Here is a 26,725-nt window from a genome sequence, read left to right on the forward strand (position 1 = left end):
GCCATTTCAGCTCATTACAATACAGAGCCACCTATTTTTTCTCATCCTTTATTAAGGCAGTACCTCAGAGGAGCCAAAACCTTATGGCCTCCAAGGAGATCACCAATACCTGCATGGGATCTCAGTTATGTCTTGGAAAAACTCACTCTGCCTCCTTTTGAGCCAGCCGCTACAGCTGACATAAAATTTTTATAGTGGAAAACAGCTCTGCTCCTAGCAATAACCTCTGCAAGATGAGTCTCAGTGCTACAGGCACTCATGGCTGTGGAACCTTTTATCATTTTTCATCCAGATAGGGTATCTCTAAGGACAAACCCCACATTTATGCCTAAGGTAGTGTCCAGTGTGGCCCTCAACCAAACTATTCATTTGCCTACCTTTTATCCAAACCCGCAGAATAAGGGTGAGAAACTTCTGCATTCTTTGGACATACACAGACAACTGCGCTTCTACTTGGACAGAACCAAAGCTTTCAGAAAGACTGAGCAATTACTGGTAGCATATGCTGCAGGATCACAAGGAAAGTCTATCTCAAAGCAGACTATTTCCAAGTGGATAGGTCACTGCATTCGTTTATGCTATTCTCAATATGGCAAATCAGTGCTTAAGGGCATTAGGCCACATTCAACCAGAGCAGCAGCCTTCCTCAGAGGAGTGGCAACCAAAGACATTTTAGAGGCTGCAACCTGGAGTTCACTGCACACTTTTACAAAGCACTACCACTTATCACTCTACTCCAAATACAGGGCAGGCTTTGCCACTGCAATCCTGCAGGGCCTCATAGCTGCTCCTAATTCTATTTAGTTCCAGCCTCACAACCTTAGCTTTGGGATTCAACCCAATTGTAATGACTGCAACAGTGAAACACGATGAACATAGTACAGTTGTGTACCTACCATAAATGTAGATGTTAGAGTGTATTCTCTGTTGCAGTCCAGGTTGCCCACCCACCATCCCCCTTTTCTTTGCTGGACCATATAACCTATGTGGTGTATTTGCTTGTAGATGAAGGAAACTTGTTACTTGTGGCATGCATGCTTTATAGACATATTTTTAGCCTACCATTTTGTGGGCATCTGACATCGGGGGCAAGAAAAACTGAAGAAAATGGCATCGGCTTCATCTTTTATATCCCTGGCGCACTGACGTCAGGGAGGAGGTGACAGCAACCGACGCCAGACCTAGACTTTGGAATTCAGGCCGAATGCGGGTAGCCTGCCAACAGGATAACCCAATTGTAATGACTGCAACAGTGAATACACTCGAACATCTACATTTATGGTAGGTACACAACTGTACTATTCAGGCATTCTCTCCAGATATTCTTTTGCAAAATCTTCATTTTGCTATCTGCCTTCTTTAGAGCCTGGGGTTCGCAATACATTTCAGAAAGTCTTGGATAGTCTTTCTGGGTTTCAGGATTCAGAGGGTGCCTATGCTGGCATCCCTGCCTACTCCAAAGACCTTGACTCTCATTTCCTTCTTTCAACTCCTCTTCTTCTGGACTCCATTACAACCAGGGAGCTTTTGAAAGCTCTGGGTTTCATGGCATCCACCATTCCTGTGCTCCATCTGGACAAACTCCACATGAGAAAGTTTATGGTTCTGAAGTCAGTTTGACTTCAACATGCTCATCCTCTAGACTTTGTAGTTCCTTTCCTTCCTTGTTTTAAGACAGAACTTTACTGGTGGATCCAGCAGTTGTCTCTAAATCCAGGGCGTCTTTTTCATCCCCCTCTTCCCTCTCAAGAATTGTTCACATATGCTTCAGAAGTTAGATGGGGAGCAGCATTTGGCTCCCTAAAGGAACAAGGGTTGTGGTCCCCTCTTCAGCAGGAGCACATCAGTATCAGAGAATGGGAGCTCTTATGCTGGCTCTTCAGGGATTGTATTCTCCTCTCCAGTGCCTCTTAAGATATTCACAGGTAATACCACAGTGATGTGGTATATAAACAGGGAGGAACAAGATCTTATCCTCTTTGCCAGCTGGCTGTCCTGTTATGGGATCTTGCTGTCAAATATCAAGTGACTGTTCAGGTATTTTACATCCCTTCAGGTCAAAATATTGTGGCTGACACTCTGATCATGTCCTTAACTCAATCCCATGAATGGATGCTTCACAGGTATGTGTTTCTGGACATTGTCCACCAATGGGGTACTCCTCACGTAAATCTATTTGCCTCCCCTCTGAACAGACAACTTCTGTTTTGTGCCAGAATCCCAGGTCCTCTTTTGTGGAAGGTGGACACCCTCTGTTTTTCTTGGAAGGGGATGTTTCTTTATGCAGTTCTTCCCCTCACTCTCATTTCAAAAATTCTGTTCAAAATTCAATAGGACACTCCCAAAATCTTGTTGGTGACTCCCTTTTGACCAAGACAATATTGGTTCCCTCTCTTGCATTTAGCCAAGGGCAGTCATCACAAGTTACCTCATAAGGTGGATTTACTCACACAAGACGAGGGATCTCTCATCCATCCCCACTTGTCCACTCTTTAACTGAAACTGTGGATGATAGGATTTTGATTCCACATAGACACCTTTTTATCCGAGGACATGCAGAAGGCCAGGAAGCATACTTCTAGGAAATCTTACTTGTCCAAATGGAAGAGGTTGTCTGTTTGGTGTCTTTCTTGTAACCTGGATGTTCCTTTGGTTCGCTGTCAATTTGTGAGAGTTGCTCATTGCTGGATTGTCCTATTCTTCTATTAAGGCCCCACTTATCAGCTGTCTCTGCTTGTCTGTTTTTATCTCTTCTTTTAGCTTCTATATTTTAGGGAAAACAATTCTTTAAAAGTATTCTTTACATTAGACCTCCCAGGAAGCCTGTTCCTCCTCCCTGGGATCTTTGTTTTGGAGAAGCTGATTTCAGGCTACCTTTGAGCCTGCTGCTTCAGCTTCTTAAAACATTGTTCTTGGAAGGCGGTCCTTTTGTTAGCTCTTACTTCTGCCAGACGAGTGTCTGAGTTGCAAACCCTTAAGGCTTGTCCTGTTTTGATATTTCATAAGGACAGGATGTGCTTATGTATTAATTCTTCTTTTATGCCCAAGGTGACTAATGAGATGATGTCCTTCAAGAATGCAACTGCAGTCCTGACATATGGGTTGTCCTGCCTCAGGCAGCCCCTCGGTCGGCCGGATTCCAAAGTCTGGGTTCGGTGTCGGCTGTTGTCGCCTCTTCCCTGACGTCAGAGCGGCTGGGGCATAAAATCATCAGCCGACGCCATCTTCTTCAGTCTTTCTTGCCGTGTAGTGCCCGAAGCAGAAGCAGTTCGCAAGTGCCTGTCGGCCAGCTCCTGTGTTTTCAGTTACCGAAGTCATCAAAAAGCTAAGTACCCCGTTGGGGAACCTTTTCTTGCCTCAGCCGATGTCAGATAAAACTGCAAAAGTTAATAATTGTTTGTCTTGTGGTAAACAAATACCTCATAAGGACTTCCATTCTTACTGCCTTCTCTGCCTGGGCCCAGACCACGACGTCTCGGCCTGTGCTGCCTGTGCTTGCTTCAATAAGCGCACACTTAGGCGCCGGGCAGAATTTGCTGAAGACTTTTTTGGGGAAAATTACTCCTATATCATGCCGTCGGAGCTTCCGACAGCACACGTTTCCAAAAAACGGAAGGACCGGGACTGACCTTCGCGGCCCGCGACTTCCACCGACACCACACCTAAGCCTACCGCGAGTGTATCGGTCTCTTCGGAGGTGGTAATTCAACCGCTCCAGGTCGACGACACCGTTTTACCGCACACTACGGTCCCGGAGGCTTCCACGGTGCCGGTTGTTGTTTTTCCTCCTAAAACCAAAGCCCAAGATTTGCCTGACACCATACCGGTGGACAAAGTTACTCCAGCACGTGGGACAGCTAGGCCTTCTGTGCCTATGTCCATCAAGGCCTACACACGTGCCAAGGCTGCCAGCCAGGCTAAGTCTGACCCTCCTAAACCTTTTTCACAGACTCCCACTTCGGATAAACAGATCATGACTTTAGCTGCAGATCTAATTTCTTTAATCAGGGGCTCTCAGGCTCATCCAGACAGAGGTTCTCAGCCGCCTTCAGACAAAAGGCCTAGGGTTGAGCAGACAGATACCCTTTCCTCAGATGAAGCCTCTGGTGAGTCAGGCTTTTCAGATTCCCAGGAAGAACCCTTCCCGGCCTACGAGGATTCTGATACAGATGAATCCATTCCCTCTGCCTCTCCTCCTGAGGATATTTCTTTTGGGGGAAATTCTCCACTCCATGAGAGAGCATTTTCAGTGGCGGGGCCAGGATTTCTCCGACTCCAGGAAAAGGCTTCGGACCTTCCTTAAGTTACCCCAGCACAGGCCTTTAGCTATTCCCCCAGTGTTAGATGTATTGGATGATGTGTTCTCAGACTCCAGTACTTCTCCTGATTCTCTCCCTCCTGCTCCTGTCAAGCCAGACAAATATTACAGGGTTCCTGAAACTCATAAGCATCTTTTTAAGGCCCACTCTGTTGATCTAGAAACTATTTCTCAGGGGCCCAAAGGAGTGGCCACTTCAACGACCAAGAATCCTTTGCCCGCAGACAGGGAATCTAGGTCCCTGGAGAGGTGGGGTAAGAAAGTTTTTACCTCTACCACCCTTGCCATGAGGGCTCTTAACTGTCTTTTTCATATGTTTCAGTATCAAGATTTTTTGATGGATGATTTGCAGAAAAAGTTAGCCTCTCCTGAGCCTTTGGATAGAAAGGCTTTGCAGGATTTGGTTCATAATACTCAGCAGGTTAGCAATCATTTTCTTCAGTGTGGTTATGATGCATTGGAAGCTTCATGTAGGGCAGCTATGACAGGGGCCGTCATACGTAGACATGCTTGGTTGAAAAAACAGTCATTGCCAGATCATGTTAAAGTAAAGCTTCTAGATACACCTCTGGAAAAAGACAAGCTATTTGGTGCTAATGCACAGGGTGTGTTGAAATCAATTGAGGAAAAGGCTAAATCAGTACAAACAGTCAAAGATTTCCTCCAGGTTCAGCCACCAAGGTTCAGCAGGAATTGACCTTCGAAGAATTGGTCCTTTCCAGACACTGACAAGTTTCAAAGGGGAAAAAGCAGGCGTGCTCGAGGTAGAGGGCAATACCGAGGCTCCTACAGGGGCCGCCAATGGCAACCAACTACTCAGAGAAGTGGCGCAGGGACTCCCACTGCTCAATAGGGGCAATCACAATGACTTGACTTTGACACCGCCGACCAAGGCTCAAAGAGAAGCTCCTTTAGGCGGAAAGTTATCCTTATTTTCAAAACATTGGCACGTTTTTACAAAGGACGGATGGATTTTGAACATAATAGACAAAGGTTACAGGTTCCACTTCCATACCTTACCAACAAGACAAGGCATGCCAAACCTGCCACACAATCAAAGGGCAGAGGCACTCATACAAGTTTCAAAGCTGCTACAAATCAAAGCAATAGAAAAGGTTCCTCCTCAGGAACAAGGCCAGGGATTCTACTCAAGACTGTTCCTTGTTCCAAGAAAAGAAAAGCAATGGAGACCTATACTGGACTTGTCCGCTCTAAACACCTTTCTCATTGTGCCAAAATTCAAAATGCTGACGTTACAGCAACTTCTTCCCATGCTGGGCAACGGGTCTTGGCTGGTTACTCTGGACCTCAAGGAGGCATACCTGCATGTCCCAATCAGACACAGTTGCAGAAGATACCTCAGATTTCTTGCAGGGTCAGAGCATTATCAATTCTCAGCATTGCCGTTTGGCTTATCTACTGCGCCCAGAGTATTCACGAAATGCCTGGCATCAGTAATTGCACATTGCAGAATCTAGGGGATACAAATTTACCCTTACCTGGACGACTGCCTTATACAAGCGGACAGCAAACAAGCCTTGATAAGAAACTTGGACTATGTCATACACTTACTACAGGCTTTGGGATACACAGTCAACATTCAAAAATCAAGACTACTGCCATCCCAACAAATAATTTTTCTAGGAGCCAAACTGGACACAAACTCACAAATGGCTTTCCTCATGGAAGAAAAACAAGAACAATTACCAGATTACTTCAAAAGCCTAGCAAAGTTCAAACAGATGACTGCAAGGAAAATTCTGCAGGCCCTGGGTTTCATGGCATCTTGCATTCTTCTGATTCCACTGGCAAGACTACACATGAGAAAACTACAATGGTACCTAAAAAGTTTATGGTCTCAACACAGCCACAACTTAGAAGAAATTATACCACTCATTCCATGTCTTCAAAAAGAATTTTTGTGGTGGGCACTAGCAAGTCAATTAAACAAAGGCATGTCTTTCAACAAACCTCAAGCAAGTCAAACCATTACAACAGATGCCTCAGATCATGGATGGGGGGGGGGGGGGGGCGCACATGGAAGGCAGATGCATGCAAGGACAATGGGCTCCCCGGGATATGCATCTGGACATAAATCAAAAAGAGATGTTGGCAGTGATTCATGCAATCGAGGCCTTCGCAAAATTTTTTCAGCAAGGTCATCTGCTAATAAAGACAGACAACACCACTGTCATGTGGTACATAAACAAACAGGGAGGCACTCATTCTTACCCCCCTCTGCAGACTAACAATGACCCTTTGGGAAAAGGCCCTGAAACTGAACTTACAGTTGCAATCCCAGTTTGTTCCAGGCAAGGACAATGTTCTGGCGGGCAGTCTAAGCAGAAACATTTTGGACCTGCACTAATGGATGCTGCATCCAGACATTTTTTCGCAAATAACTCATGCGTGGGGAAGGCCGGACATAGATCTCTTTGCTTCTCACCTCAATCATCATCTGAAGAAGTTCTGTTCGAGGACACACCATCTTCAAGCCTGGAGAATGGATGCTGTCCCCTTCAGCTGGAATTCTCTGACAATCTACGCATTCCCACCTCTACCATTAATGACCAAGGTGTTACTGAAGATCAAAGCAGAGCAACCGAAAGGTATTTTGATAGCTCCAGACTGGCCAAGGCAGCACTGGTATCCATTACTAAGGAGCATATCTCGCACCAAGCCGTGGCCCCTGCCTCAATGGCCTCTGCTACTAACTCAGCACAATTACAGGACTGTTCATCCCAACCTGCAAACATTGCAGCTGACAGCTTGGAGGGTTCCATGACTTCTACCCATATCTCTCTCTCCAGAAAAGTTCAAGAGATCCTACTGGAAGCACGCAGACCTTCCACCAGAAAAAGCCAAATGGAAGAGATTCATCACCTGGAATGCCAACAAGTGTCAGGATGTATCAGTAATAAACATGCCACAGATACTAGAATACTTGGCAGAAATGCTTCATAGTGGCCTTTCATATTCTTCCATAAAAATACACGCTTCAGCAATCTCAGCAAAATACAACTGTGATCCACCTGCGTTTTCACATCCTTTGCTAAGACAGTTTCTAAGAGGGATAAAGAATATCAAACCTCCCAGGAAACCACCAGTGCCTGCGTGGGACCTCAACTTCGTCTTGGAAAAATTGACTCTTACTCCTTTTGAGCCAGCAGCATCTTCAGAGATGCAATTTCTCTCCTGGAAAACAGTTTTCCTGTTGGCAGTTACCTCAGCAAGAAGAGTCTCAGAGATGCAGGCCCTCATGGCAGTACCTCCATTCCTCATTTTTCATCAGGACAGAGTTTCTTTAAGAACCAATCCTTCATTCATGCCAAAAGTGATATCCAGGGTGTCTCTAAATCAAGCAATTCACCTGCCTTCTTTCTTTCCCAATCCTCAAAATAAAGGAGAAAAGCTGCTGCACACTTTGGACATACACAGACTATTACGCTACTACTTGGACAGAACAAAGGCCAACAGAAAGTCTGACCAACTATTTGTAGCTTACGCTGCTGGAGTGCAAGGAAAGGCAATTTCCAAAATGGATTGGACACTGCATCAGATTCTGTTGTTCTTTCTATGGAAAAGGTGTGCCAGCCAATATCAGGCCACACTCCACTAAGAGGGGTGGCTACAAAGGACATTCTAAAAGCTGCTACATGGAGCTCCTTGCATACATTTTCCAAACACTACAACCTGCCTTTATACTCCAGATCCCGAGCAGGCTTTGTTTCGGCAGTCCTGCAGGGTTTTTTAGCTACATCATCTTTTTCTTAGATCCTACCACCCCCAGCTTGGCTATGGTATTCTACCCATATGTCAGGACTGCAGTTGCATTCTTGAAGGACTTAGTACAGTTTTGTACCTACCATAAATGTAGATGTCCAATAGATATGCAACTGCAGTCAGGTTTACCCTCCCTCCTACCCCTCAGTAATTTACCTTTTTGGGTCCACTACCCCTTTTCCAACTTAGCTGAGGATAGCTTTTATGGTGTATCTGTTTATTACTATTATGCATGTCTGGAATTTTATGCATTCTCTAAATTTAGCCTTCCTTGGAGGGCACCTGGCATCTGGGGCAAGAAACACTGAAGAAGATGGCGTCGGCTGATGATTTTATGCCCCAGCCGCTCTGACGTCAGGGAAGAGGCGACAACAGCTGACGCCGGACCCAGACTTTGGAATCCGGCCGACCGAGGGGCTGCCTGAGGCAGGACAACCCATATGTCAGGACTGCAGTTGCATATCTATCGGACATCTACATTTATGGTAGGTACAAAACTGTACTTTTTCGTGTTTCACTGTTGCAGTCATTACATTGGGGTAATCTGCTGACTGGTTGCCCTCAGTCTGCCTGAATAACAAAGTCTTGGGTCCTGCATCGGTTGCTGTCTCCTCTGCCATGACATCAGGTCATCAGGGGTATAAAACATGAAGCCGACACCATTTTATTCAGTGTTTCTTGCCATGCGGTGCCCGAAGCAGAAGCAGTTCACAAGTGCCGGTCGGCCGATTCCTGAAATTTTTGCATTCTGGTTTCAGAACCAAAATCTTCAACTAAAGCCAAGTACCCCATTGGGGAAGCTTTTTCTTGCTCCTTACAGATGTCAGTAAAAGTTAATAACTGCATTACTTGTGGGAAGCAAATACCTCATAAGGGATTTATTTGTATTGTATTCCTTGCCTAGGCCCAGATCATAACGTGCCTTGCTGTCAGTTTTGTACTAAATTTTCCCAACACACTATTAAGCGTCGGTATATTTTTGCTTCAAAATATTTTGGATCCAGATTTAATTATAATGAAATGTCGTCGGTTAGCAATCCGAGTTCACAAAAAACTCAAGTAAAAAGAGACAGACGGTCGAGGTCCAAAACCGACGACGAAGCTTCTCCTAAGCCAGTCGCCGGTACTCAGTGAGGCACTTTCACAGCCCCTGATGCCTGCTACTTTTGAGTCGCAGGCCCCTACTGAGACCCATGCGGAGTCTGGTATGCCGCGAGATTCTGAGTAATGAACCCGCGGTTGTCTCTCCCTTGGATGGGTCCAGAGCTGCTGAGCAGGCACCGGCTTCTGAGGGTGTTTTCAGGCCTCAACATTTTTATATAAAACCAATGCCAGCTTCAAAAACAAGATTAAAAGCATCTTCTAAGTCTAAAAAACCAAAGCATGAGCCACGCGCTCAGGCCCCTATGCCTAAAAAACAGATGATCAAAATGGCTGAGGACTTAATTACCTTCATCAGGGGTTCCCAGCCCCCCCCCCCCCTCTGCTAAGAGGCCTAAGCAAGACACTGATTATGAATCTTCAGATCAGGTTTCCATTTCTTCTGATTCCTCTTCTGATCAGGAATTTTCTAGTCCACCATATGAGGATTCAGATGCAGAAGAATCCATCCCATCTGCATCTCCTCCTGAGAATTATTCTTTTGGAGAAACCTTGCATACTTTAAGGGAACATTTTCATTGTTGTGTTTTCGGAATCAGGCTTGGCTCCTGATTTCCTACCTCCGGCTCCTAGTAAGCCAGACAGATGTTACAGGGTTCCTTACTCCCACAAATTTCTATTCAAAAATCCTGCTGTTTATCCTGAGACTATCTCACAGGGTCCCAAAGGTGTAAAGGCCTCTACAGCCAAAAATCCTACCCCCTCTGATAGAGATTCCAGGGCGCTGGATAGATGGGGAAAGAAGGTTTATACGTCTGCAACCTTGGCAGTTAGGGCCTTAAACTGCCAGCTTCATATGCTTAAATATCAACAGCATGTTATGGGCTTATTCATATAGAAAATTATGTTGATTTCTGATTGTGTGGAAAATAAAGAATTACAGGAATTATTGCATGCAGCAGAACAGGTTGGAAAGCATACTTTGCAATGTGGTTTTGATTCCTTGGAGGCCTCTTGCAGGGCCGCAGTTACTGGATCTGTGATTAGAAGACATGCCTAGCTTAAGGAGTAAAATCTGCCTGATCATGTTAAAGCTAAATTGTTGGATGCCCCTTTACAGCATGATACTCTGTTTGGTAATAAGGCAGAAGAGGTTTTAAAGAAAATGGAAGACAAAGCTAAATCTATGCAAACTGTAAAAGATTTCTTACAAGTGCAGCCACCCAGGTTCAGTAAGCACTGGCCTACTAAAAAATGGTTCTTTCCTGTGTCACACAGAGCCTCTCAAGGCAAATCCAGGCGTAACTTGTTTCTGAGCCTCTGCCCATTGATTTTGCGGCAGATCTGGCCAACCGTTTGGAATTGGCAAAGTATGGAAATGAAATCTGTACTCCTGGGATGCTGTTTTAATACCCACTTGTCCTGGGTGATTTAACTGCCAATTTTGAGCATGAAGTGCTAATTTCCCCCCCAAGGGGGCTGCCAAAAGATAAGTGCTTGGTGAAGGTAGAGGGAAGTCATGGAGACTGCTTACTGTAGGGTTCTGCTTTGTTTCCTCCAGATTTGGAGGTGGAGGCACCCCATTGCTTTGACCTGCAAGAACCCTGTGATTGGTATCTTGAGCCTTTTGAGCGCCTGGATTTGCTGTGTCTGTTCCTTGTGCTTGGTTCCAAGTACAGAATCTCTTCCATTTATCAGCATAGGATTTTCTAATACTAGGTCTTCTGGCTTCCAAAATGACATCCATCACAGATTTACTTAGAGGTGTTGTTTGAATAATTAAGTGATCAGCCACGCTGCAAGGCTCAGAGTTTGGAGCTGAGTGTGTAGAAGTTGATTGTTCTGCTGAGATAGTAAATGAGGTATTTGAGGCAAGTACCAAGGAGGGAGTTGAGACATATTCCTTAGAATTGGGTACCAGTGCTGGCGAGGCCAGTCCGGAGCAATCAGGATCATTTTTGTTTTTTCCTGTCTGACCTTTAGTAAGACCTTGGAGAGAAGAGGCAGAGGGGGAAAGGCATAGACTGATAGGTTTTTCCAACTGAAGGATAGGGCATCCACTTTCCATGCTTGTCTGTGATAAGTCCTTGTGCAGAATTTGTCCAGTTGATAATTTTGAGGAGAGGCAAATAGATCTATGTCTGGGCTCCCCCATTTTTATGTTACCATGCTGAAGATTTGTGGATCCAGTTTCCACTCGTGCGGGTCCATAAGATTTCTGCCTAGGTCGTCTGCCAGAGTATTTTGTTTTCCTGGCAGGAATTGAGCTTGAAGATGTACTTAGTAAGTCAAAGCCGTGTTCCACAATGCCATGGCTGGTCTGCAAAGGGGGTAGGAATGTGTACCCCCCCCCTGCTTGTTTATGTACCATATAACCGTGGTGTTGTCCGTCTTTATCAGTAGTTGTTCTGGATGAAGTAAGTCCTTGAAGGCTGTCAGAGCATTCTGAACAGCTAGCATCTCTTTCTGGTTGATATGCAGATGCATTTGTTTTGGGCTCCATATGCCTTGAATGCATCTCCATGCCAGGTGAGCCCCCCAAGCATAGTCTGATGCATCTGTAGTTAGGGTTTGGGTGGCAGGGGGTAGAGTGAATGACAGTCCCTTGTTTTGGTGACATGTCTCTGCCCACCAAAGAAATTACTGTTGTAGGCAGGGAATGAGAGAAATCATTGTTTCCAGACTTGTGACAATGTTGACTCCATAAACTTTTTAGGTACCACTGAAGTTTCCTCGTATGCAGTCTTGCATATGGAATTAGTAGAATGCAGGATGCCATGAACCCCAAAGCCTGCAGAATTTTTCTTGCAGATAACTGGGTTTTTGCTGCCATCTGTTTGAAGTTTTTCTTCAATAAAAATCCATGCCTCTGCCATCTCGGCTCATTACAACACGGAGCCTCCCCTCTTTTCTCATCCTCTGCTAAAACAGTATCTTAGAGGGGCCAAAAATTTAAGGCCTCCCAAAAGATCACCAACTCCTGCATGGGACCTCAATTTTGTGCTGGAAAAACTCACCCTGCCTCCTTTTGAACCAGCAGCTACTGCAGATATAACATTTTTATCTTGGAAAACAGCTTTCCTCTTGGCAATCAGTTCAGCAAGAAGGGTTTCAGAACTACAGGCTCTCATGGCTGTGGAGCCTTTTATTAGATTTTACCTGGACAGGGTGTTCCTCAGGACCAATCCTTTCTTTATGCCTAAGGTGTGGTATCTGGTGTGGCTCTTAACCAAACAATTCCCCTGCCAACATTTTACCCAAATCCACAGAACAAGGGGGAGCGGATTCTGCATTCATTGGACGTACGCAGACAACTAAGATTCTACTTAAACAGGACCAAATCTCTAAGAAAGTCTGAGCAACTACTGGTGGCATTTGCTTCAGGATCAGAGGGGAAGGCTATATCAAAGCAGACTATTTCTAAGTGGATAAGCCACTGTATTCTTTTCAGCTACTTGCACCATGGTAAACCTGTGCCCAAGGGAATCAGGTCACATTCCACCAGGGCTGCCTCTACCTCAGCAGCCTTTCTCAGAGGAGTTCCAACCAAAGACATTCTAGAAGCTGCTACTTGGAGCTCTGTTCATTCCTTCACAAAGCATTATCATTTGCCTCTGTTCTCCAAATCCAGAGCAGGCTTTGCCACTGCAGTTCTGCAGGGCCTTATAGCCACTCCTAATGCTATTTAGTTCCATCCTCCCATCCATAGCTTTGGTATTCTACCCAAATGTAAGGATTGCAACAGTGAAACATGAAGAACATAGTACAGTTGTGTACACTTACCATAAATGTAGATGTTAGAGTGTGTTAACTGTTGCAGTCCGGGTTACCCACCCGCCATGCCCCTGTTTCTATAACTTCTCTTTCCTTCTCTATATTCTAAAGCCTTTGTGGTGTATTTGCTTTTAGATAAAGGTAAAGTTTATGTTGCTAAAAGTGCATTTTCATTTATTGCTGTTTATTTATATATGTGTGTGTATGTGTGTGTGTATATATATATATATATATATATATATATATATATATATATATATATATTTTTTTTTTTTTGCTCCCCATTTGGGAGGCACCTGACATCTGGGGTAAGAAAAACTGAATAAAATGGTGTCGGCTGCATGTTTTATACACCTGACGTCATGGCAGAGGAGACAGCAACCGACGCAGGACCCAAGACTTTGTTATTCAGGCCGACTGAGGTCAACCTGCCAGCAGATTACCCAAATGTAATGACTGCAACAGTGAATACACTCAAACATCTACATTTATGGTAAGTGTACACAACTGTACTTTGTCGGTCTATTCATTTGCCTATTTTTTCCCTTCTCCGCATTTTCACAGTGAGAGGATGCCGCATGCTTTGGATGTGCATAGATAACTCAGATTTTGTTTGGATAAGACTGTCTGTTAAAAAATCTGGTAATTTTTCTTTTCATCCTAGTTCTGTAGGATTAGCTGTATCCAAGCAAACTATTTCTTCTTGGATCTCAAACGCCATTTCTTTTTTTTTATACTTTTCATGGTAAGAGTCTTCCGTATTCTGTAAAGTCTCATTCTATTCTGCGAGAGTTGTGGTTTCTTCTGGTGCTTTTTTCAAGGATTTGTATACTAATTCTGTTCTTGAAGCAGCTACTTGGACTTCTGTGCATACTTTTTCCAAGCACTACAAGTTGGATGGTAACTCCAGAGCTAGAGCTGGTTTTGCTAGGACCATTCTTCATGGCTTCTTAGAAGGCTGTACTACTCCTTGCTCCTCCAAAGTTTCTTCTTGAGCTTTGGTACTCTCTCGTGCATTGAGTACTGCAACAGTGAATGTAAGTCATAGTACAGTTGTGTAAAATCTTAACCTAACAGTAAATGTCCTTTCCTTCACTGTTACAGTATTCATTTGCTCCCTTCTTCCCCCTAGTCCCTTTTCCTTTCTGAATGCACTGGTTACCGCCTGGGTTTTCTTAGACTGGTGTTCCTACTGGGGCAATCAGTTCTGAGGATGGTATGTCTGAACGTAATCTTTATGGTCCATGCTATGCAAGGAGCATATTTGTGACATTTGGCTTACCTTACAGCAACAGTAGGCTTTGGTATACTGGCCAACGGCAAGTTTACACTGCAAGGAATCCCATACATTAAGAAAACTACAGCAGTGAAGGAAAGGTTATCTACTGTTATGGTAAGATTTTACACAACTGTACTTTCCTCACTTCAATTTGGAGTCTGCACCTCAATCTGCTGTTCTTTTCTGTGCCATTTTCTGGATTTGTCAAGAAAGAACTGTGGTGGGCAAATGAGAATTGGCTTGACCCAGGTCTTCTCTTTCTCCTGCCATTCCAACTCTGTCTGTTACCATAGTCACTTCAGACTTTGTATGGGAAGAGGTTTCTAAAGAGATCAAAGTTCAGGGGACATGGTAGCCCCACTTCAGGAAGTAAAATACTTAACTTCAAAGAAATGTTAGCCCTGATAGAAGCTTTAAAAGCCTTCAATTAACTGTGGAATCCAAGACCACTTTGTGATCACTGATAATACTACAGACGTTATGGTACATAGTACATAAACAAATGGGGAAGCAGGTCTTACCCCTTGTGCAGAATAGCATTGAGTGCTTGGAAGTTAGCATCTTAGCACACTGTTTTCCTGCAAGCAGCATACATCCTATCAGAGCAGAACACTGTTAATAAATCACTAAGCCGATCCAGGACAGACTTTTGTGAATGGATGTTACACCTAGAGGTCTTCCAGGAGATTGTCCACATGTAGGGAACTTCCCAAGTAGATCTGTTTGCCTCCATTTTATAGCAGACATTTACAGAAGTTCTGTACACAGACTCCTTGAAGACACGCCTGGAAAATTCACTCCTTTTCTTTTCATAGATGGAAGTGTTCCTGTGTGTCCCTTCCCCACTTCACCTGATTCCCATAGTTCTGCTAAAGGAAGACTTGCCCAAGGTTTTAATGGTAACTCCCTTTTGGCTCAGACAGCAGTGGTTCTGACCTCAGCACAAGGCCAGGAACAGTTACCAGAAACCTGCTCTTAGAGTGGACGTACTCGCACAGGAATAGGGTTCTCTCATCCACCATAACATTCTGAATCTACACCTGTATGGGTGGTAGTTATGAACCCATTTACAGAGGATGTGCAACAGGTGTTAAAGGCAGCTAGAAAACCTGTAATAAGAAAGTCATATTTATCTAAATGAACAAGATTTTCTAGTTGGTGCTGTACTAGAGAAAAAAAAAACATCCCTTGCAGGGCTGCCACAGGTTCTCCTTTACCAATGTGGATTGATCAATTCTAGTCTGTCTTACACTTCAAAGTACATTTTTCAGCAATTTCAGCTTGTCTGCCATTGTATACAGCTTTACTCCTCTTTTCAAGTGAAACCATTATTAAAAGGGATGGTGTATATTGCACCATTTAGGGAACGAGTTGCTCCATCATGGAATCTGAATTTTGTTTTGGAGAATATAACTTTACTTCCATTTGAACCTTCAGCAAGCTCTTTTCTAAAGTTCCTCGTGGAGTACAGCTTTTACAGCTTTGCGTATTGCTCTAACCTTAATTCGAATAGTATCTGAATTGCAAGCACTAATGTCTCTTTGGCCCTTTTTTGTATTTCATGAAGATAAGAGTGGCTCTTAGAACTAACCCTTCATTTTGTCTAAGGTGGTATCCAATTTCACTGTGAATCAGTCTATTCACCTTCCTGTTTTCCTTCGTCAACCTAAAAGCAGGAGAGAGAGAATATTGCATCACTGGATGTTCGTAGACTCCTCGGGTACTATTTGAGCAAGGCAAAATATTCCAAGCTAGCAGACTCTATATTTTTTTATGAAGGCAAGGAGAAAGGGCAACCAGTTACTAAACAGGGAAAATCCAGATGGTTATACAAGACTGCTCATTTCTGCTATTCTCCCCATGGAACCTCACCCCCCTTTGAATTTTAGGGCACACCACTAGAATTGTGGATACTTCTGGACCTTTTTGCTCAGGGGTGTACTTAGCACTGTTTTAGTGTTCACTGAACACTGCAAGATTGATTCATTTTCCAGAGCAAGAAAAAGGACTTGCAATATCTGTTCTCTACGGTCTACTGGGCTCTTGTGCATGCACCTCCCTATCTGGCTAAACTTTAGCAGTCATCTCTTTTATCTTTGTTACTGCAACAGTGACATAATAATGAACATAATACAGTGTTGTGAGAAAGCTTGCCATAGCAGTAGATGCTTGAGTAGATCATTGTTGCAGTGCTAATGTCCACCCTGTATACCTTTTCTTTTCTTCCTCAGCTGCTGAGTTTTTGGGTGGGATCCCCTTCACCCTGTTTCAGCTATGACATAGGTTTACAAATTTGGACATTAATTATTTCCTGTTTCAGCCTCCCTTATTTAGAGGCAAGAACGTACTGAATTTTGACACCAACATGCTGTCGCTTCTTCAGACGTACAGTGCATGAGGAAGGTGCCCAAAAGCTTTTGTATACTGACCAGATGTTTGATTCTTGGCAGGATACATCCCACATAACTTTATGCCACTGCAATTATGATTTCTTCAAACATCTACTGTTGTGGTAAATTTACTTGCACATTAGTACTGTCTTGAGCTTTTGAGTGGAAGCCAATCATTAGCAATTCAGAGCTCTTCTCTTGGGTCTCACCACAGCACCCCAGGACATTCACCACATGCATTGCAGTGAGGGCATGGTGGCAGCTTACTTGAGACTGTTGAGAATTAATCGACTCCTACATGGATGACTGGCTGATGGTCAGTAGCTCAAGGGAGTTCTTCAATCTTTCAGGGGTATTGCTGACTTCAGCTATGTATGTCCTTCGGAGTTTGTCAGCACTAAGAAGTCCCAGGTGGAACAGTTGCAGTCACAGATATTCATAGGCTGTCACCTGGATGTAATATAGAAATTGGTCCAGCTTCCAATAAAAAGTATAATATTTAGTCATGCACTCATTTATCAGTCACTTGATTCTTGCACCATCCATCTCTTTTTCAGCTGCCGCTATACTGAAGTTGCTGGGGCTTATAGCAGTAGCCATTCATTTGGTACCATTTGCAAGGTTCCACATGAGAGTACTACAGTGGAATCATCTGGGTTGGAAGGCCTCGCGGATCAGGGCATTGGATTATCTAAAGCATGTCACAGATGTATCTCGAGATGGCTGCATTCACCCATCTACAGCAAAGGATGTCACATCCACTTACCACTATTTGGGGTAGATGGTCCAAAGGAGGGTGGACTCGGCAGGATCCCTCTTTGAATGTAAACATCATGAGTGATGCCTCTGGTCCTGCAGGTTGTTCAGAACCAGCTTTCCCTAGATTGTATTGCAGTGCACTCAATGTGTCACCAATACAGTACATCAACAAACAAGGGAGAATTGGACCCTACTGTCTGTTGATGACATGATACTGTGGAAATGGTCAGTTAACTCATATTGATTTATTTACTGCAATTTAAATCCATTGTCAGTCTAGTGTGTTAGCAAGTAGGTGTGTCAGATTCCTTCTGATGTCCCAAGGGTAGTTACTAAGTCTGGCAACAGGGGAGGAACTTGAGCTTTTGTGAAAGCCTGGATATGCTGCTATGCTGCATCAGTGCAGCCTGCAGTGACTAATCACATGGATCATGAAGATCGGTCATTATGCTGAGTACATCATTTTCTTTCCCCCACTCAAATCCATTCAGCTGCTATTTTCTTTCAAAGAGCTGGATAATGCTGTCTGCATGTGTTAGATGTTTATGACAGGTTAGATGTACAAGGAGGGCTCAGGATTTCATTAAAAAAGACTTATCTTACTTTCCACACTCCTGAATTGTTAAAATTGTTAGTTTGTATTGAAAATGGTTGAAATGCTTGAGTGCAGGTTCTGTAGTTACATATCATTTGTGCAAATTTTGTTGACTATTGTTAATCAGCTTTATTTTGCTTATTCGCACATTAGGTAAGTTGTTTTTGAAGCAGCATTTGTTTTATGTTCATTTCTTTTGGAAGTGCTTCTATATCTAATTTCTTCTAAACAGGTGCAAGAAATGTGTATCATCAGCTGTTCATGAGTAGTCTTCTCATGGACATGAAGTACAAGAAGCTTTTTGCTGTCCGTTTTACAGAAGTAAGTATAAAAATTACATTTATTTATTTTGTAATCACTTTTATATGCCTTTATTCTAGATTCATTTTTGTGCCAGTTTATGTGGAGTGAACTGAAATTGCAAGGTTATAATGCCATCCACACATTTAGACCAGCTACTATACAGAAAAGGGCTAAATGTGGAGGTATCCCGATTTACATCAAAATATATATGTATCTCAAGGATTGTCAAAACAAACAATGCACTTGAGTTTCTCCATGTTCAAATTACCATAAGCCAAATCCAGTATCACTTCCTTGCAAGCTATAGGTCCCCTTCTGTGACCCAGGAAACCACTGGAAATATTCACCATCCAACCCAATACCACATTCATGGGCGACTTTACCCTACTATTAACTTTGAATCCTATATAAAGTCAAACGTACCGGCAGACAAATTCCTGGATTTTATAAACATAAACTTCCTGGACCAGATGGTCAGTACACCAACCAGGGATGCAACCATACTGCCTCTGGTCCTCGCTAATGTGAGAGAGTGCTCCACACCCCCTAGTGTGATGTCTTCTGTGGTAAGGTCAGACCACAAAATGGTCTCCTTTGAAGTAAGAATAAAACATGGAACCCCAGTTAACTCTGGAATATTCAAGAACTACTCTAACGCTAACTTCCCTCCTATTAAGTGATAACCTGGCATAATTTCAACCCCCTATAAACCCTAAAAACACTGCTGCCTACACTGAACTGTTCATAGAAACACAATACAAACATGTTAATTGCTGCATAAAGGCAGCTGTACCCAATAGGAAGAAGTACAGAACTAACTCATAAAACAAGCCACCCTAGTGAAATCGCAACATCAGTAGGCTGTATAACAGAAGGAAGAAAATCCTGGAAGAATTAGGATTTGCAGCACCTACCAGGATAAAAGCATTCTCATCAAGCTAAAGTCTACAAAAGCCAAATTTGGCCTCCCAGACAGAGGACAACCATAAGGCATTCATTAGCTATGTCTGCAACCTCAAAGGCACTACACAATTGTGTGCAGAGTCCATTGTTAATGGAGCCACCTATACTAAGCCAGGAGATGCAACAGAAGTACTGGCTGACAAATTCAGCTCCAGTTTTACCCTTCTCCCCTTCAACATTCCTTCGGGAAATGCCATCGAGTATAAACCCCCCCCCCCACACTATCACAAGCGAACAGGTTCTTAATGCTACCTCTAAGGGCAAGAACCTGCATCATTGGGACCAGACAGTATCCTAAGATGCCTTCTAAATATTATGAAACATGACCTGTCAGGCCCTCTGGAATCACTGTTTAACTATAGCTTCCAAACAGGCTTCTTGCCTCATGAATGGAGAAGAGCAGCAGTCATCCTTCCACACAAAGGTGGGCCATCTACAGACCCTGTGAACTACAGAATCGTAAATCTCACTAGCCTCATATGCAAAGCCATGGGAAGAATTATCGTGGAAATGATCAGTAATGACATAGGAAGTCTCTAGCTACTGGACCCAACCCAGTTTGATTTTATCAAATGCAGGTCATGCCTACTCAGTCTGGTGGACTTGTTTGAGAAGGTCACCAAACCAATGGATGAAGGCAAAATGCTTCACACAACCTACCTTGACCTGACCAAGGCATTTGACACAATACCCCACTTGGGCTTTGTTGACAAACTTAAGAGGTTAGGTACAAACCTTTGTCAACCGGTGGGTAGCTAGCTGGCTCATAGACAGGACCCAGTAAGTTAGAATTGGGGAGTCCACCTCTACAAAGAGGCCAGTCACAAGCAGAGTCTCTGAAGGATTGGTCCTTGGACCATTCCTTTTTGGCATTTACTTCTCTAAAGTCAAAGCAAATGTTGATGGCCTCTGACTGACTAAATTTGCAGATGATTGCAAATTAGGAGTGGTCATTAAATCCCCCATTGACACAAATATTCTCCAGGAGGGGCTGACACAGACAAACAACTGGTGTCAGAGCAATGGACTAAAACTGAATGCCAAGAAGTGCATAATAGCCTTTGGGAAGTCATTCATCCCTGGTAACTATCGTATTGACAGCACAACCTAAAGAACAGGCCCAGAAGTCAAGGAGTTGGAGACGCACACAGACAGTAGTCTAGTCTTTGACCATCACATGTATACTGCAGTGAAGAAATCATTCTATGTTGTTTACTTATAAACAAAGATATGGCATCTAGGGCAAAGGAAGTCATTGTTCCACTGTATTTGGCATTCATCAGACCTGTCATTGAGTACAGTGCCCCCTTTGGTATGTACCTAACCAGGCTTATCCAACAACTGGAACGTCAACTGAGATTCCCCACTAAAAGAATACAGAGTGTAAGTAACATGTCCTATGCAGACCACCTCAAGGCCCTATTCCTGTATTCTATCTCCTACAGGCTGTTGAGGGGAGATCTATGCCTCTAATACAAGGCATTGTCAGACCCCACTCTCATGGTCCTCCTCCATGTTTGCAAAACAATTAGCACCAGAATTGCCCATTGTAAAGACTTAAACCTTGCCTGTGATATAAATAGGACCTGCTGGAGAGAGAGGTATGTATCCCAGAGACTTCCCCTTCTCTGGAACAGGGTCCCCATCCATGTGAAGCATAGTTCCCTTCCTAACCCAATTCAGGTGTAACTTAGACAATTGAATGGGGAGAAGGAAATTCATCCCTGGCTTGGCACCTAAGTCTGTAATGGACACAGGCAGCCTGTAAATGTTCATCTCCCATGTCCCTGCTTGTAAATGTTTCATCTTCCAAGCCCTTGCTTACACTTATCAAGAGTACCGGAACTTGTCAAAAATATGAGATGCATGGCTATGTTTAAAAAGGCCTTTGTGGTCGTTAGCCTGGTGAACACCTATGATCCTATAAATGTTTTTCTGTGTTTACAATTTACCTCTTTTTACTTGAGAAACATTTCATCAGACCAGTTCAATTTTTCTGGAAGCAAACTGTTTTGACATAATTTACCCTAGCGGTCTAACAGTTAGGTCCATGTTTGATGGATCTAACATTTAGATTTGTATTCCTAAATGTGAACAAATACCTATTTATACATTACATCTCTTTACTGTCACTTTTTCATTCACTTCCTTACTTCTTTCAGTTTTTCTACTCGTTGGATTAGACTTCGATTTTCATTTTCTAGTAACTGCTTTTTGTTAGCTAATGAAATAAAACTTAATAAGGCCTTAGTATCTCTAGGGCAATTTAGATCCTGTGTCTTAGCAATCCTTAGTTACAGCTATTTGCTCTCCCAATATTTCTGATGAGTACTCTGTAGGAAATTTTTATCTGACAGCTCATTACACACTCCAAATATATGATGATATTTGTAGTCACTGTTGCAGTACTGATTCTTGATCTTCCTGGCATACAGAAGCCTGCATCTGGTTCTTTACATCCTCTTTAGCCAGTGGACATCCAAGGACAGATAAATACACATCAGTGGATAAGAAGGTCATCCGTATTGCCATCTTCAGTTCTTCCTAGCCATGCAGTCTAATGCTCTGCACTGTGTGCATAGTACACTCACAACTGTTGGTTGGCTCATTTTTTCTGGAGTTTCTTCTCTCCTCCTATCAGATAAGCACCCTTTTGGGGATTTTCCTCTTTTAAATTAATGTGTGAAAGGGCTAACAATTAAAGTGTAGGCAGCAAATCCCACATAAAGATTTTCAGTTGTGTCCGTTCAGTATGAGGCTTCAACACAGCATTCTTAGTTGTTCTGATAGTGCTAAATTCTGAGCAAAGACTCTCTAAATACATAACTAAAGTCCTACCCACTAATATGAAGTCCTCAGTTTTTCTTCCCTCTGTATCTTAGCAATCCCCAGCTTCTGCCAACATTAATCTGAAAAAATGCAAAGGTGAAAAATACAAAGAAAAGATGCTGAAGATGCAACTGATGTCTTGATAACATGCCACCAAGTATACCGATGACTCAAATGAGATGCCTTTGCAGCCCCATGGTCCGATAAGTCCTAGGGCCGAACTCTCTGGTTCAGCCACTGGGGAGGATGCTGTGGTTCCAGGCCTGTTGCTTGCTTCATCCATTACATCATCAGTTTGAGGTTGCGCTGCAGGCCCCAGCTTCTGACATTCATGTTTTGGATATTAGGGGGACTGCCTTACTTTCCTCAGCCTTGAAAACCCAGGTTGTCGTTATTAGGTGACAGACTGCTTCTTCTGGTTATTTTGACAAAATGGATGTCCAAACCAAAAAGAATAACCATCTTTTTTCGTCTCCTCAGCCCTGTCTCACTTCAGCTCAAACCAAAACCCAAGACATCTTGAAAATTGCCCAGGAGTTTATGGCCTTAACGAAATCTAGGAAACCTAATCACACTCCAGCTAGTACCCCTGAAGCCTTCCCATAAAGGAGGGTTAAGGAAGGTGGCCTTTCAAGAAGATTGACAATCCACAAGCTGTGAGGACAAAGAGGAATTATCCTGCTCTGCGAATCTTCTAACCCCACCTAATCCGGACTCAAGACTCTGATACCATGTCATCTGCTTCTCCCCCAGAGGGTCTCTCTTTCAGGATACCCATCATACAATGGAGGCTTTCCACTGGGGAAACTAACAATCCTAAAGCCAAGGCTTACAATTGGGAATTACTCTGTTTACCTTCATGCAGATCTCTGGTTATCGCCCTAGTGCATTTGGTGCTTTAAGTTTTTGAAGTTATCTTTATACCCAGAGTCCCTGCTACCAGAAAGCCTGACTGTTTTTACTGAGTGCTTGATTCACACAAGCACCTTTACAGCAACCTTAAAGCAGATCCCTGAGCAGTTTCCACTGAATCCACTAAAGGGATGCCAAAGGGTGCAACTAGACATCCCTTGTGTAATAACAGGGAAAACAGACTTTTAGACATGTTTGACAAGTCGTATAGCTAATCTACCTTTTCTCTCCAGGGCAGTTAATTACCAGTTCAACATTTTAAAGTACTTGGAATCCCTTTAAGACCAAATTATTACTTAGGCCAGACTGTTACTAACAAAGCCTTGTTGAAGGAAATTCAAAAGATAGCTAGAGCAGTCTCACAGGTTTCCAGACACTCCTTAAAATGTGGGTATGATGTACTAGATATGTCATGCAGAGCAGCTGCCATTGACTCATTCATTCGCAGACGTTCATGGCTGACCAGTCAAGGCAGAGCTACTGGCTCTTCCTGTGTACAAGGAGTTCTTTTTGGACCTCCACCTGAAAATGTGTGAAAATTTGGTTTAAGGAAGAATTTAATACAATGAGTTTTTCCTGTCACCTTCACCTGGGTATAATAGGAACTGCACTTTCAAGCAGTGTAGTGGTGGTATTTTCCTTAAGGATATACATCCAAAATCCAGCTCTCTATTTCTTTAACATACTTACCTGTTTCATCATCATTCCTCTCCATTTTGAATTATAACCTTCTGCTTGTGTTATGTATATGCACCTAAACTCTATTTCTCTAAAATATCTCTTCAAATCAGGTTATTACCTTATTTCTCTCTCAGATAAATTCCATCAACTGTTAATTATTTTTAAAAACATTTTATTAAAATACCATTTAAGACATAGGCAAACATACATCAGTAGTAAAGAAAACCAACCATATTAACATTTTTTTTCCATTTAAACTCCATTACATCTTATTTTTCTTTAAGATGACTGACTTTTTTTAAAACACCTTTACTGCATTATCACTTGTGATATAGGCAAATTAACATTTGAGTAATCAAACTTTATTAAGTTCATATTTACAAACATTATATTTCATATATATTGCTATATGTCATATATCCTAAGCAGCATTACATGAATTATTCACTTCCTGCCTTTTTTCTTAAACAAGAAATATGTTTATTAAACTCTCGCTTATGATATAGGCAGTCATATATTTATACAAATGAAAACAAAACCACACTGACACAATCCTAGCTGCAAGCATTTTACATCACAAACCATACTGGCACATTCCCAGTTGCATACATTATACATGACTTAAACAATGTTACATGTCTCATTTAAGCCCTGCCTTCTTTTAAACCTCATTCCTCCTCTATGTATTGTTTCCACAATTCCTGTTTTTTTCCTATGTAGTTTGCTCCTACCCTTTTCTAAAGATCTCTGTTCAAGTTGTATTATCTCTAACTATATTCACTATTTCTAGAATAGTTGGTGTATATTTTACTTTCCATTTTCTAGTAATTGCTTTTTTGGCAGCCACCATAATTAGACACAGCAAGGCCTTACCATGTCTAGGCAATTCGGATTCTGTATCATAGTTCAAAAAATCATCTGCCCACCCAGCATCTCCGACAGTGCATCCCACAGGGGAATCCTTCTAGTCTGCCAATTCACTGCACTCCCAGAAAATGTTCCCAATTACTTCGTTCTTCACCATCACACCTCCAACATTTGCTGTCTACCTGATGAAAAATTCTCCAGAGTGTACTTGGGGTATAAAAATATCTATGTAAACACTTCCAAGCAAACATTCTAAATTCTTCTAGATTTGTTGCATATTTGGGAGACATACATATATCCTCTAATTGTTTCTTTGTGAATTGCTTATCCAGTCTCTCTTCCCAGTGATTCCTAACCTCCTCTGATTGATTCTTATAGTTGTCATGCAATTTTTTATATCCTGTACTAATTACTCCTTTTTTAATAGCAGGTTTTTTGATCTGGTGACTTTTTTTTTTTTCTAAATTTTACTAAAAACTCTACCAGTGCTGGTCTTTCATTTAGGATCCCCCTGTTTTTTTTCTCTTTTCCTGTACTCTAATATCAATCCTTGGTAGGGAAGGCAATCTCTAACCTGCAGTCCAAATAAATTCTTGGCATCTTCCCATTTTATCATTTTCCCCTCTCTAGTTATTTGTTACCAATACCTTGGTTCCTTTGCCAATAAATTCCAGCCCCCTATTGTCTGTATCCCTAATTGCAGTCATCCCTATTGGCAGAATCTATTTTCTCCATTCCCGTGTTGGCCTAATTCCTAGGACACTTTCTGCTACTTGAGAGATGTAATATTCTCTATGATAATTGTTATTCTCCTTAAAGGCCTGCATCCAAAAGCCCAGTCTTTCCTTGTTTCTTGAGCTTCCCCCAGATTCATAGTCACCATCCCTTTCCACTTTGAATTATAGTTTTCTGCTTGTGCTATGTATAGGAACCTTAATTGTGTAGCACTGAAATACCCCTTCAAATTGGGTAATCCTAATCTGTCCTGTTCTGTTGGAAGAGTCAGTTTATCCCACTTGACTTTTGCCCTCTTCCCCTCCTGAATGAAGTCCTTCAGCACTTAATTAATTGCTATCTCCAACTTTTCCTATGGTTGATAAAAATATGTCTGACCTGTGTATAAGACTAATGTGACAAAAACATTTTAACTGCTTGTATCTTACTATCCATATCCATATAACAAAGCTTCCATTTTTCTCAGGTTTTGTATCTGCTTTTGTTAGTCTTTTCCCCATATCCTTACTGCCACACCATAGGTAGGTACTAGGCTATCTGCCCGATGGCATTTATAAGCCTAGCCAGTGTCAGCTTTCGCCGCCCCATTGATTAATTAACTGAGCCTCTGTCAAGAAGAGCCAATGAAGTGATTCCAGGGGTGTATTTTTCTCTTTTCTCTTGAAGAGTGTTAGTGAGGGGCTCTGCCTAATGTAGTTAGGAATTTTGTTCCGAAGCATGGGGAATTCTCTGTGACAGGAATCTATCCCTCCAGCATGTTCTATTTATTGTGGCAAGGTTTAGCTCACAAGAGCGAGTGGCTCACAGTGACTTGGATTTCTTTAGGTGGAGCATGTCCATCAATTCTGAGTTGGACATGGCGTTGTAAGTCAGGCAGAGATCACTTCTGAGTAAGCGATATGCCACTGAGTACAGCTGGAGTTTTTCCAGTCGGGCTGCATAGGACATGTGTTTGAGACCAGTAATCCTCTTGGTGAGGTACTTTTCTGGTCTTTCCAGCTGTTGGAAGTGCCTTGTGAGGTACAACCCAAACGGGGCATTGTACTCTATGATGGGTCTGATGAGTGACAAGTAGAGGAGTACTATAACCTTTTTATTTCTAGATGCAAACCCTTTAGTAATTAGATGGGCTACATAGAAAGATTTCCTAACTACTTTGGCAATATAATTGTCAAAGGAGAGATTACTATCTGCCTGGGTCCCCAGATCTCTTATTACCTCTTTTGTATTAAGGGGGCTGCCACCTATGTGGTAGTTCATGGGTATTTTGTTTTTCCCAAACGGGATGACTATGTATTTTTTGGCATTTAACTTCAGACCATGACTTTGACACCAGGTGTCCGTCTCAGTAAGGCCCTTTTGGAGAATGTCTGTGTCAGTCGGAGAGTCAATTATGGCTCCCAGTTTGCAGTCATCGGCGAACTTGGTTAGCCATA

General features: G+C 42.7%; 1 protein-coding gene across 3 annotated transcripts in view; it reads left to right on the top strand.

Annotated features, from left to right (window-relative positions):
* UBR2 (ubiquitin protein ligase E3 component n-recognin 2) overlaps positions 1-26,725 on the top strand; it is a 5,196,118-nt gene that overhangs the window by 1,008,595 nt on the left and 4,160,798 nt on the right. For all 3 annotated transcript variants that reach the window (XM_044061864.1, XM_044061881.1, XM_044061872.1), the window contains exon 10: positions 18,232-18,320. In XM_044061864.1, coding sequence (XP_043917799.1) covers positions 18,232-18,320 — 89 coding nt within the window. The remainder of the gene's footprint in view (positions 1-18,231; positions 18,321-26,725) is intronic.

This window comes from Protopterus annectens, chromosome 1.part0 (genome assembly GCF_019279795.1).
Source record: "Protopterus annectens isolate FY-2018-M chromosome 1.part0, PAN1.0, whole genome shotgun sequence".
NCBI classification, from domain to species: domain Eukaryota; kingdom Metazoa; phylum Chordata; order Ceratodontiformes; family Protopteridae; genus Protopterus; species Protopterus annectens.